Source organism: Caretta caretta, chromosome 9, assembly GCF_965140235.1.
Source record: "Caretta caretta isolate rCarCar2 chromosome 9, rCarCar1.hap1, whole genome shotgun sequence".
Lineage (NCBI taxonomy): Eukaryota > Metazoa > Chordata > Testudines > Cheloniidae > Caretta > Caretta caretta.
This window is the reverse complement of record NC_134214.1, coordinates 47,913,225-47,926,843: the sequence shown is the minus strand read 5'-3', so window position 1 is coordinate 47,926,843 and position 13,619 is coordinate 47,913,225. Positions and strand designations below refer to the sequence as shown.

General features: G+C 43.0%; 1 protein-coding gene across 5 annotated transcripts in view; it reads left to right on the top strand.

Moving 5' to 3' along the window:
- The window catches only part of INPP5D (inositol polyphosphate-5-phosphatase D), a 91,451-nt gene that overhangs the window by 11,298 nt on the left and 66,534 nt on the right, over window positions 1-13,619 (top strand). For 2 of the 5 annotated variants that reach the window (XM_075132262.1, XM_075132263.1), the window contains exons 2-3: window positions 652-793; window positions 8,718-8,781. In XM_075132262.1, the coding sequence (XP_074988363.1) occupies window positions 660-793; window positions 8,718-8,781 (198 nt within the window). In that variant the 5' untranslated portion in view covers window positions 652-659. Of the gene's footprint in view, window positions 1-560; window positions 794-8,717; window positions 8,782-13,619 lie in introns of those variants that run through there. The other 3 variants (XM_048864762.2, XM_048864763.2, XM_075132264.1) reach the window with 3 other exon arrangements.

The window sequence follows — 13,619 nt, the reverse complement described above, 5'->3', positions numbered from 1 at the left end:
TTCTTCCATCGATGTAGCCGCATCTACACTGGGGGTTAGGTTGACATAACTGCGGTGCTCAGGGTGTGAAATTTTTCATTGTCCTGAGTGATGTAGCTGGGTTGATCTAATTTTCAAGTGCAGACCAGGCCTAAGTGATTTGTGCAAGGTCGCCCAGGAAATCTGTGGCACAGCTAGGAATTGAACCCTGGTCTCCCAACCCCTAGGCTAGGGCCCTAACCACTGGACAGAGGCAGGGAAAGTGAGAGAGGAGGAAGGATAGGGATGGAAAAGGAGAGGACCTGGCTTAGCTCTCAGTTACAGTGCTATAAATCAAAGGAAATTCCAGTGAAGTCCATGAAGCTGCTCCAAAGTGGGGGAGCAGAATTGCGCCCCTGGCTGGGACTTTCTGATGCAGAATAGGGGGGACACAGGTGGTTAACCACTTGAGTTACAGTGTTGAGGGGGAGCGGAGGTTGGAGGAACGTGTCATGCTCACTCTGAGCTGTTTGATTTCTGAGGAAGTCGTCCTCGGCTTGGTTTCCTTTCCCTCTCTGTACCATTGAAACAGGAAGCTGGTGAGCTGCAGCTGCTGAGTGTTACTGAGACACACGAACGGCTCTGGCAGCTTCTAAACACTGACTGCTGGATTGTCAATAATGTTTCCTCCAGCTCTGGCAATGGATCGGTGCTGGTACCATGGGAACATCACTCGCTCCAAGGCTGAGGACTTGCTCTCCAAAGTGGGAAAGGATGGCAGCTTCCTAGTGCGGGCCAGTGAGTCGATCTCCTCAGCGTACGCGCTCTGTGTTCTGTAAGTATAGCTCTTACCTTTCGTGGGGCTCCATTGCTCCTGCCCGCTCTGTGTAGGGACTACCCCTACCTCCTCCCCAGCACAGAGACACAGCCACCCCACCTACCAGGAAGGTGCGACCTACCAGTGTGGTAGGTTTAACCTGGCCTGGCCACAGAGTGTGATGGAGGGGATTGAAAGAAACCACATTTGTGACAGTTGTTGTGGAACAAACCACACTAGTGAGGGGAGGCCAAAAACCCCTGATCCAAAAGGAGACAAAAATCCAAGGATGTCTCATGGATCGATGCGTTCAGAGATGGGGAACCATCCTGTTATCTCTGGTCTGTCTGAATGACCCTCCCACTTGGGTCTTGTTCTCTTTGGAGTGGGGGGAAAAAAACCCTGAGCATGGCGCCCACCAGGCATTCTCTCCCATTGAAATACTCACAGCTCAGCGCATGTTTGACACCGCAGGTTGGTCAGTAAATGCCTTTTTCAGTCTGGCAGGTGTACTGCAAATGTGCAGGTAGCTTTGTGTGCCAACACTGGTCCTTACAGAGGCTGTCTCTGATTCAGCCTGAACAGGGACGTGGTCCTACAGAGGATGCAGGGTTCTAAGGATGGTAAAAACGGGGGGGAGGGGAAATCTCCCAGTGTCCTTAGCAGCTATTTCACTCCAAGTCAAAGACCCTTCCCCTGGAATGAAGATTAGGGATTGAATTGGAGAGATCAATGGCTCTGGTCTTGTTTGACTGAGTGCAGCTGATATAGTTGGTGTCAGGAGAGGCTGAGGCAGAGAGAGAGATCAGATTCAAGAGTTTGAGACTTTTTAAATTTTGTCGCAGAGAACCATCATGCCATAGAATCATAGGGCTAAAAGGGACTACAAGTGTTATCTAGTCTAACCCCCTGCCAAGAAGCAAGATTTGTTGTGTATAAACCATCCAAAGATGGTGTCAGCCTATGAGAAATCAAATTAGCCTGCTAGGACCCCAGGCCTAACAATCATTTCATTTCACAGCTGCTGGGAACAGACTTTAAAAAAATCTCACCACGTTTTTCTTAGTAACCAAATAACAAGCAGGTTTCTTGCTGCTGCTTCCTCTTTAAAGTACATTTGTCTCCATTCTAAAAAGAGGAGCTGCTGCTTGAGCTGTGGTCTAACCGTCCACCTTTGAGCTCCAGCTTCTGGGGACAGTACAATACATGACGGAGAGTGTGAGTCTCAGAAAGAGTGCATGGGGCAGGCTAGCATGTCCTCCTGCACATATGTTGGATGGTAATGGGATGGTGGTGGTGCAGAGAGGGGAGTGCACAGTGGGGAGAGCATGCGTGTGTGTGGAGAGGGTGGCATATGGAAGGAAGGGATGTGCATGTGGAGGGCAGGGAGTGTTTGGTAGGTGTGTTTGTGTATGGGGGGCAGAGGGAGGATGGGTGTCTGCAGACATGGAACATTTACATCTCTGGGGTTGGGGATTGTCTGCATGTAATTTAGAGCTGGTGCCAAAGTCACTTGTTCCTGAACTATAACTTGGAATAAATAGCACAAATTGGCTTCTTCAGGGGCGCTTGCAAGATCCCTTTTATTTGCTTTGAACAAACACACACACAAACAAAATACTGTTTGCATCACTAGGAAGCTGCGAATATTTGCATCAGTTTTCCCTCTGAAGTGTTTCCGCAGCCATCTTTGAAAGCCCTTTGCGCAGTTCTGAGAGACAAGGAATCAGGGAACAGAAACAACATGGTGACCAAAGTTGTCTAAAATGGGGGCCAAAAGTCAGGCTCCTCAGTCCATATTTAGATGCTTAAATAAGTGGGCTGGGTTTCAGAGGTGCTGAGCACCAGCAGCTTTCTCTGAAGTCATTGGGAGCTGCTAGGCACTCAGCACTTTTGAAATTCAGGCCACTTGTTATTTAGGTGCCTAAATATACTACTAAGAACCTAACTGTAAGCCCCATTTTTGAAAATCTCAGGCCACGTAACTTCAATGACCAATCATGCAGCACAAATAGCAAATTAGGAAGAGAGAATGCTTGAAGCAGTAATCGTGGGTGGACAGGTCATAAGCAAATTATAGGCCAAAATGTGTCACCCAACCCATGTGTCGATTACTGGGACAATTTATAAAATCAAGTCTGCTGGTGGATAATTCACTAAGAGAATAGGGACTAAACATGCTGAATAAATTGTTCACTGGGAATAGATCTCCCAGCTCGGGTGGTAACAACAAACCATCCCGGTTTCTCAGTGTTAAGGGTAAAGTGCTTCTCATGTTTACTGGAGCTGCTCGGAACATTTTCAACTAAATATGTTTTCATCGAAATATGATGATTAGTCAAAGCCGAGATGTTTTGTGGAGTCGTATCAATTTTGATTAAGTTTTCAACAGGAAGATGTCTGAGCTCCAGGGCGCTCTGGTCTCTTCTGAGCCAAGAGAAAAAGAGAACCAAATAAAAACCCTGACCTTTTGGATACAAAACCAAATATTTCGACACAATTCTGCTTTGCAAAAACATTCAAAAGGTTCTAATATGGAGCGAAAACAAACTTCAGCACTTCAAAAGTTGTCACCAAGCAGACCTGTCATTCTCCAGCCAGAGCTAATGTTCATCTAGCAGCTCCATTGAAATTAGAATGGGGACTTGAATAATTTTTTATCCTGCTGAGCCAAATAGATTTTCCTGGAGGGATGTTGCAGGAAAATAATTATTTGAATAATGACAGACCGAGGGGGTGTGTGTGTAAGTAATAATGCCTTCCCTTCTTTTATTGCTCCGACAGCAGCAAAATAGAACTTAGAAGACAAATTGTACAAACAGCAAATACACAGTGAATGCCCTCCTCCAGACACTTTCATCCTCTGTTCTGTAGTCTAATCCTTATAACCTGATTGCCCCAGGAAAGGCAAGGACCAGAGTGATTCTTCTTCTTTCCATGTTACTGGAACGCTTGGTTTGCCCGTTTATTAACTAGAAATGACTACTGAGCTCTTGCACTCAAGGAATTCAACGGGAAATGATTGCCTAGCTCATGAACCCAGAAAGGGTTTAACAGCAGCTGTGTCTGAAACTAGCATTATCCCTCCACTGGGACCTTCTGTCTTGATGTGCTTTTGTTCAAGATGATGGAAAACATAAACAGTTAGACAGGGAGGGAAGCTACAGGGGGGAGGGGGGAAGACTGTATTTTCCTTGTGTGTCTTTATTAAAAACCCATGGCTTTCCTTTAAGATCCTTCTAGGAAAATCACTATTTTAAAGACCAGATACAGTGGCTCTAGATCATGTACCAATTGAAAGCAGCGCTAACGAATATCTGCAAAATCACTAGGTTGGAAGTTCGTGCGTCGGAACTCTTCAGATGTAGCACTGTGAAGCCATTTGGCAATGATAAGGATTTCTTCCAGGAAACCCAAAAAGAAACTCCCTTGCAGGATTTAGCACCTCTTAGAGAGTTTGTCCCAAACACAAAGGCACCAAGACCTGGATGGACCAGTATTGCCCTCATCTACTGGGCAATGAAACTGGAAAAAGCTGGGGTGTTGGGTGTGATAAAGAGCGGATGTTTTGAGGTGGGAAGTGCTTCCCTTCGTACACCTGAAGGCACTGGCATGTACAGAAGCTCATTTTGGTGCTGAAACCAATTAGAATACAGTGGATGAAGAGGACTTGATCCTTCTGACAAAAGAAAATTCCACTCTTTCCAGGACATGTCTCCAATTAAAGACATTTCATGCTGCCACCTCCTTTGGCCTCTTATTGGAGACTAAGCCATGCAGCATATTCTACATGCTGAAAAGTCCTTGGGAGGAAGATATCCCCTCCACTTCGTGAATAACTGAAGATCTTTGTTGAGCCTTGTCTCCACTGAACATGTATAGAAATACTTCCCACTGCTTCAGCCCAGACATGGGTACTTCTGTAAATATCTATAGAGTCAGACAAGGCCTTAATAGCCCACAACATGTAATAAATTAAGGTTGTAGAGGGATTGTTTTGGAGCATTTTGCACCTCTCATAAACATTATGTCCATTGGGTGGTGTCCTGTGAATTCACCTTTTAAAGGCATAGGGAGAGCTGAGATAGCAGGACTATAGACATGAATAGAGCTGTAGCATTTATCTTCTATCAAGAGAAAGGGACACCTCCTGAATAGAACCCAAATGTTGCCAAAGACAAATGCCCATCCAGACAGGATTTGGAGGCATCCTGTTACCAAGGAGGTAATACTCCTACATGAGTTTGGAAGCCCCTTCCAAAATCCCTGGGTTCTACTCCTGGGTAGAGGAGTAGCGTTTTGCTAGGTGACCTTGGGCCAGCCACTGCCAGCTCTGTACTTCAGTTTCCCCATCTGTAAAATGGGCATAATGATGCTGACTTCCTTTGTGACTTAGAATTCTCTGGATGAAAAGCGCTCAGTGAGAGCTGGTTATTTGTTTTCCTTGTTACCAGTTGCTGATCGGCTCAGTGATGGTCTGAAAGAAGGCGAGCAGAGTTGTATCCAATATCTCTCCAGTATCTGAGGGTAGCACATGTGATCTGTCCACACTGGTATTAGCTGAATTCCTAGGGGGGGTTGCCCGACTCACTGTGTATCTGTACAGTGCTTGGCAGAGCAGGGTCCTGATTTTGGTTGGGCCCTATAGCTGCTACCATAATATACACAGTAAAGAGCAGTTCTGATTTGCAGCAAGGCCTAAGCCACACTGGAAGAGGAGAGGAAATATGTGTTCATTCCCCTTTCCCTCTTTTGCCTGCAGGAGCTCGTGCAGGGGAGGGAGCTAGGAGACAGATGAGGAAGTATGTTGGGACACATTTAGCCTCAGGAAATTGCTTTGATGGGTGCTGCATATACCATCAATATGTCCAAGATCAGCAATGCTTGTGTTTTTTTCTAAAAACATTCTTAAGAAACATCTCAAAGAGAATCTTTTTAGGTGAAAAGTGAAAGTATCTAGGACCAACGGTGGAGCAGTCCTGGTGCTTAAGAGCTAAAAGCTTAAGAGCAATGAAGTTATAACAACAAAGCAAGGCAGATAAATGGAGGTTGTTAGCCGACTGATTCATGGCATTCTCCATTTGTGCATGGCTGAGTCATGAGATTGCTAAGGAGGATTCCCACAGGGAGAGCCACTTTTGCTCATACCATTCATATATCACCTTATAGCCCTTTATTAGCTTTCCCTGTAGATGTTCCTCTGGTTAAATCTCTCTAATACTACATAACAACAACCTCTGACAGCCGGTGCTTGCCACCTGATTGTGCACCCAGTGTGCTTTGATGGCCTGATAGTCATTGAGCTGGTTTGTTTATCAGTTTCATAATCTCCATACACACAAATTTTCTCTCATCAGCTACATAATCAGCACTGTTCTCATCTCAGCCCCTTTTTGCATATCTGCAGGAGGAAGTGGTGGAAGAGTTCTGCGTTGACAGATAAAAACAAAACCAAATCCCACTCCTAGCGGGGAGATCCCCAACTGGTGTCAACTGTCATCGCTCCATTGACGTTAAAGGAGCTCTGATAGCTGATGAACTGCCCCTGGCTGGGTCTGGGAGCACTGAAGAGACGTGGGTAGGTGCGTGAACACCTCAGATCACTTCGCAATGAGCTCTCAGACCTGTTGTGGGGTGGCGCTGCGCTCTGAAGGGCGTTCCAGCTCTTTTCTTGTGCATCTTGCTTAAAAGAACCCAGGTTCAGAGGGAGCTGTGTGGCTAAATCCTGTAGTCAGCATTGAAAATCTCACCTCAGTGTATGAGTAACTTGGTTTTATGCTCTGTCTGACTCCAAATGCAAGGCTGTATAACCCCTAAGGAATCTCTCTCTCGCTCTCTCTTGATGTGATTCAGAAAAGCCTAGTTTGAATAAACATATATACCAAATCACAAAGGAGACAAGTATGTCGGTATGCATCAGCCAACCCTCCTCCTCGGGAAGGCTGACCACAGACCACCTTTCCTGACCCTCTGGAGATGGGCTGCAAGCCTTATCTGTTTTGCCCCTGGGGATGCTAAAACAGAATTGAGATTAGTTTTTGGAGGGAAATGGGGTTGAAATTTGTGTCCTTTGTTGGTAGAGAGCCAGTTTGTGGAGTGTGTTTTAACTTAGTGCTGGGCAGGTGCTGAGAGCTGTTGGATCACATCTGTAACCACTGGAAAGTAAATAAACATGTATTCCTCCATCGTGCTGGGAGCAGCCTCCCACCCCCACCCCAGGCATTATGTGAGTTCAGCAAAATTCAGCAGCCATCAAGGAAGGCTGCACATTCTGCAGGGCTCTGCCATCAGGTTGGACTTCCAGCTCTTGACAAGTTGTTGATGTGTCCCTCGTTGGACAAAGACTGAGTACCCCCTTTAGATAGGGGTCTGGTTCTGTTTTCATCTATGTCTGGTGCAAATGAGTTTAGGCCACAGAGTGGGGCAAAGTCAGGGTAAGTCTAATTTGATTTACTGTCCACCCTGGGGAGGTGGTAGAAGAAAGTGTGGTTTATGGCTGTTCTACTTGCACTAAAATAATCAAGTGAGTTTCAACTCATACCCATTGTTATTTCAGTGCAGGTCTCTGTATGGACTCTTACTTCAGAATAAAAATATCCTATTGCAATTCAATTTAAATTAGTTAAACAAGTTTGTGTGTAGACCAACCCTTTGATTTACTCATTCAACTCTGAATTTGGCCTGGTGTCTGGGATTTCTCCCTTTTCGTTCCTTTCGGGCATGCACACTCTTCTGGCAGCCAGAACTAGGTGCTGTTTTCTTTTTTCTGGCCAGCAGGGGAGTTTAACAACTCACTCTGAAGAGGAGTCCATCATCACTTTCTGATGTGACCTCTACAACATGATGAAGTGCCCCCAAACTTAAGCACTGTAAGATTTTGTTAATTAATATGTCCTCAGGAAATGAACAGATATTTGAAACCCTTGTGAAAAGTAATGCACATTGGAAAACATAATCCCATCAATACATATAAAATGATTGGGTCTAAATTAGTTATTACCTCTCAGGAAAGAGATCTTGGAGTCACTGTGGATATTTCTCTGAAAACAACTGCCCAACATGCAGCAGCAGTCAAAAAAGTGAACAGAATGTTCAGAACCGTTAGGAAAGGGATAGATAATAAAACTGAAAATATCATAATGCAACTACATAAATCATGATATGCCAACACCTTGAATACTGCATGAAGTTCTGATCTCCCCATCTCAAAAAAGATATATTTGAATTGGAAAAGGTACAGAGAAGGGCAACAAAAATATGTAGGAGTAGGGAACAGCTTCCAAATGAGGAGAGATTAAAAAGACAGGGACTGTTCAGTTTAGAAAAGAGACGACCAATGTGGGATTTGATAGAGGTCTATAAAATCTTGAACGGTGTAGAGAAAGCTAATAAGGAAGTGTTATTTACCTCTTCACATAACACACAGAACTAGGGATCACCCAATGAAATTAGTAGGCATAAGGTTTAAAACGAACAAAAGGAAGTATTTCTTCACACAACACATAGTCAACCTGTGGAACTCATTGCCAGGGGATGTGATGGCCAAAACTATAAGTGGGTTCAAAAAAGAATTAGATAAGTTCACAGAGGGATAGGTCTATCAGTGGTTATTAGCCAAGATGGTCAAGGATGCAACCCCATGCTTTGGGTGTCCCTAAACCTCTGGCTGTCAGAAGCTGGGAGTGGACGACGGGATGGATCTCTTGATTATTGCCCTATTCTATTTATTCCCTCTTAAACATCTGGCACTGGCTGCTGTCAGAAGACAGGATACTGGGCTAGATGGACCATTGGTCTGACCCAGTATGGCCATTCTTATGTTCTTATTAAGTCATCAGTCTATGTCAGAGTCTTCCATTCAATTTCTGTTGTTATGGAATGATGCTATGATAAGATTCCCCCATAGATATGTTCTAACAACCTCTCCTCCAATCCGTTCCAGGTTCCAGAATTGCGTTTATACCTACAGGATTCTACCCAATAAAGAAAATAAGCTAATTGTCCAGGTAAGACATATTTGAATGCAGACACCATACCACAAATATGTATCTGGCTTAGGGCTTGTCTGAATGGGACTTTAGTGCACAGCCAGCCAGAATGCAAATCTACAGCCCCATATGGACCCTACTACAGTGCTCTAAAAGTTCCAAGCGCACTTCGCTTTACTGCCGTTTGAAATGAAAGTATGTCAAAGCACACTACAGAATTTGTAGTGTGCTATAGCAATCTTCACGTTGGACGCTACTGCACAACAAACTAGATTCACATCCTGGCTTGCCGCGTGGTGATGTCCGGCATAGACAAGCCCTGACACTTAAGATTGCTCATATGTATCATTTCACCATGGCTCTTACACTAAAACAATTAACTGTATTCATCAAAGCAACATTCACACTGAACCCAAGACTAATCTCCTTCTCCAAGCCTAAGCCCACTTCTACCACGATACTCCACCGTAGCAGTACACTAATAACCTCTCTAACACATCTGCTTTCAATTCAACAATACAACTGCTCACTGTGCACACATCAAGTAACTGAAAAGTCACACTGCAGTGAACGACCTGAACTCCAGCCTTCTAGTACTATGTTATTTAATAACTTAATGACAATTAGCATGCTAAAATCACAAAGTTAGCATCCCTACACACCTTGCACCAGGCAGAGAAGACAAAGTGAACTACAGACTCAGAATTTAAGAGGCAGTTTAATCCAGTGAGTTGGGACTCTCAGCTGGTTTCTGTTCCCAACTGTCAGTGACCAGTTGTGTGACCTTTCACAGGTCATTCCACTTCTGTTCCCTCTCCAACTCTTTGTCTTGCCAATTTAGATAGTATGAACTTTGGGCCTGTATGTTGTATAGTGCCTAGCATAAGGAGATCCCTGTTTGAGCTGGACCTCTTGGATAACACAGATTCTACTTTAGGTTTACATTGGGACTGTTAAAAAAATCATCTCACCCAGGCAATACAATGAAAGAAAGCTATATACACACATTATTGGTATGTGCACTGTTTCATCGGTACACTCCTGATACATTGTTTAATAAGGTGGCAGGATGAAGTTAAGTTTGTGCAGTGTGACTTTGATTTTTGCTGGGTTCACTAAGGGTGTTTAAGTGAAAATAAGCATGCTAGAGAGGAGATTAGAGCACTGAAGTGGTTGTATGCCATGATGGCAATAGATCAGTGCTTGGGGTTGGTCTTGTGTTGGGCATGGTTGCTATTATTATTTATAGGGCTGTCAAGCAATTAAAAAAAAGTAATCACAATTAATCGCATTGCTAAACAATAATAGAATACCATTTAAATATTTTTGGATGTTTTCTGCATTTTCAAATATATTGATTTCAATTACAACACAGAATACAAATATTTTTGATTACAAGTATTTGCACTGTAAAAAACCAAAATAAATAGTATTTTAGGGCTGTCAATTAATTGCAGTTAACTCATGCGATTAACTCAAAAAAATTAATCATGATTAAAAAAATTAATCGCGATTAATCACAGTTTTAATCGCACTGTTACACAATAGAATACCAATTGAATGTATTAAATTGGATGTTTTTCTACATTTTCATATATATTGTATTCTGTGTTGTAATTGAAATCAAAGTGTATATTTGATTACAAATATTTGCACTGTAAAAATGATAAACAAAATAATTAGTATTTTTCAATTCACCTCATACAAGTACTGTAGTGCAATCTCTTTGTCAATATATATGAAAATGTAGAAGAACATTCCAAAATATTTAATACATCGCCTGAGTTAACTGCGATTAATTGACAGCCCTAATTATTTATATTACAATAGTATCTAGAAGCCCTAACTGCAGTTGGGGGCCTATTGTGATAGGGGCTGTATACAGACTTTGTGAGAGGTGGTCCCTGCCTGAAGAGCTTATAATCTAACTAGACAAAGCAGACAAAGTGGGGGGAAACTAAGGCACAGAGTGGTAATGGCTTGCCCAGGGTCATGCAGCAGGTCGGTGCAGAGCTGGGACTAGGACCCAGGACTAGTTAATGGTGTCCTTACTTTTTAGCGTGTTGTGAGGAAATACAGTTAAGGAGCCTTAACTCTAAATAAAAGGTTTGTTTTAGGGAATGGGAATTTCCTGATTTTTTTATATATATATATAAACCCCCCCAGAGTAAATGCTGGAGCTGGGCACCTAGCTGTGAGGGGTTAGAAAGGGCGGGATGTGGAACCAAAATTTTGCATATCCCATGGAGAAAGCCTTTAACCAACGTGCCAAGTTCCTGTGACTGCCGCTCTAAGCTTTTCACTCGAAGCAGCAGCAGCCCTGAGGGTGTCGGCCAGCTTTGAGAAGCTGGAGCATCAGTTAGAACATTGTGTGCCCACAGTGTAAAGTTTTAAACAGAGGAGCTCCAACTGTTTCCCCTGCGCCCCGTACAGCTCAGCTCCCAGGACCTCAGCCTGTCTCCATGCCCTGCTGCACCTTTTGCCCATATCCTATCTCCACTGTTCTTCCCAGTTTTCTTCTTGTGAACTATAAACACTCATCCATGAATTAGCAGTTTAGTTGAATATTTTAAGCAAGCTTCTTTGTGTTTAGAATGAGGGCTGCATATCTGGGGAGGAGACGTGTTATTCATACACAAGAGAGATCTAATCCTGGCTTTGAGTGCTTTGTGCAGCCTTAACCTGGGAAATGCTATTGCACTTCCATAATTCCTAACACACTTTATGATTGTGAACAAGAGCGTGAAAAATATATATTTACCCACCCAGCCTTGAAATAATGTGCACACCAAACTAAAACCACACCCCACCATCCCACGCACAATTAAACCTCCAGGGAAGGTTTCTCTGTCTGATAAGTAAAACCCCGAGCTCCAGATTCAGGTTTAATAGGTATTCATTTGGTGGCTCGATTTCTGAGGGTTAATGCTCACTGGGAAATATATAGAATCAGTGGATGGGCATAGCCTTTAAGTCCACTGGATCTCTGTCAGGAGGGATCCCTCCGAGTCCACTGGATCTATTGATAGTGGTCACTGGATGCAGTTAGTGATACTAAGATTCCACTGGGTCTACTTGAGAGTGATCTGCTAAAATCCAGTAGGTTTCTACAGGAGTCATCAATCATCATGAAGGTCTGTGTAAAGTAGTTTCTGGGATTCCACTGAATCTGTAACGTGATTGGTTGGGATTCTGATGGATCTATAGGAGGCAAAGGGACTATGGTAACATAGCTTTGTATGTTTTGGTGGGCTAAAATACACTGTATTGTTGATTCATGTTTTCAAAAACACAGCATACTCCCATTTTTAATATGCATTATTCTATATCTGTGGGATAAAGCAAGGGTATGTGCCCTCTTCTGTCAAGTGAACTGCATAGTCAAAACAAACGGAGACTGGGCAAAAACCTCCTGTCCTGCGCTGCTGCCTTCTGATCTTGACACATTGCTCCAGCTGGGCCAGGCATCAAATCCATGTTTGGTTGCCTGCTTCAGTTTTTGTCTGATCCAAAATGCTTCACGTGATTTAGAAAGACATCTTACAAAAAGTCGAATTCATCTGTGCAATGCTGTAATATCTATTAAGTGAGGGGAGTGACTTAGTCTTTTTAAAATCCGTCATTTAAAAAAAGAGTATAAAAATACAGTGGAATGAGTAAATCATTGCAATCAGTACAGCAGTTGTCAGTCCCAGTCTCCTGAGAAAGGAGCGCCAACACACATATCTATTGTTTTAATCTTTTAACGTCTGTTTTGTTTTTTAAAATTGATACAGGAAAGACTCATGAGATGAGATCAGTGTACGTTACTTACAAATATAGGCCCTGATCCTGCAATCTAATGTGCACAGGTAGATTAATTTCCAATGGCCTTAGTGCAGGCATAATAATCAGGTGCAGGTGGCTTCCCGGTACAGATCAGCTCTTGGAATCAGGGCCATAATCTAGTGGATATCTTTATTGGTAATACCAGATATGAAAGACACAATATATTGCACCTTCATGGATGGCATTCATGTGATGCTAAATGTTAGGGTATTTTCCCTCTTCCACGATGTGAAGCTACTTACTCCCTTAAAGTTGTCTCTGACAGTTGTTTTAATCTTTCTGAGTATGGGGGAGGTGCATGCATTTCCATTTTCTAATTAGATCTATCTAATAGCATTGTCTTCACCCACTTCTTAGGGCTTGTCTACACTAGGACATGCAGGAAAGTAAATCTGAATTAACTAAAGGTGTACATTTAAAGTGGATTAGTTAAACTGCATTAGACCTCTCTGTGGACACTCTCATTCAGACTTAAACTAATTAAGACCACTTTAATTTTGAGTGAGAGTGTCCATACAGGTGGTGTAATGCAGTTTAACTAATCCACCTTAAATGTATACCTTTAGTTAATTCATATTGATTTTCCTTATGTAGACAAACTCTTTGTGTTTCTTGGGAGATTAAACTCATCTGACTATTCCAGTATATGTGATTTTTGGAGAGGAGTTTATCTTTGTGTTCAGGAAAGACCTTTGGACACATTTCTTCAGGATTTTTGCAGTTGTGGCAGGTATTTATTAGATAGGATAACTTAGCTGCTGGCAGCTCTCAATATCTTCAACAGCTTTACAACAGTTTGCTAACCCAGCTTCCCATAGATGCTGTGGTGCCCATTAAAATCCGTGTGAGTTTTTATTTTGGGAAAATTGTGAAATGAGCTATCTCGTGTCCATGGTTGATGTACTGGTTGCTCTTTGTGAATGAACAAACATAACTTTGCCTTTATGTTAGCAGAACTGTCTGGGGCAGAGACAGATGAGGGCTCTTTGTTGCTCTCAGCTAAGACTAAAAATATTTCCCTGGCCCCC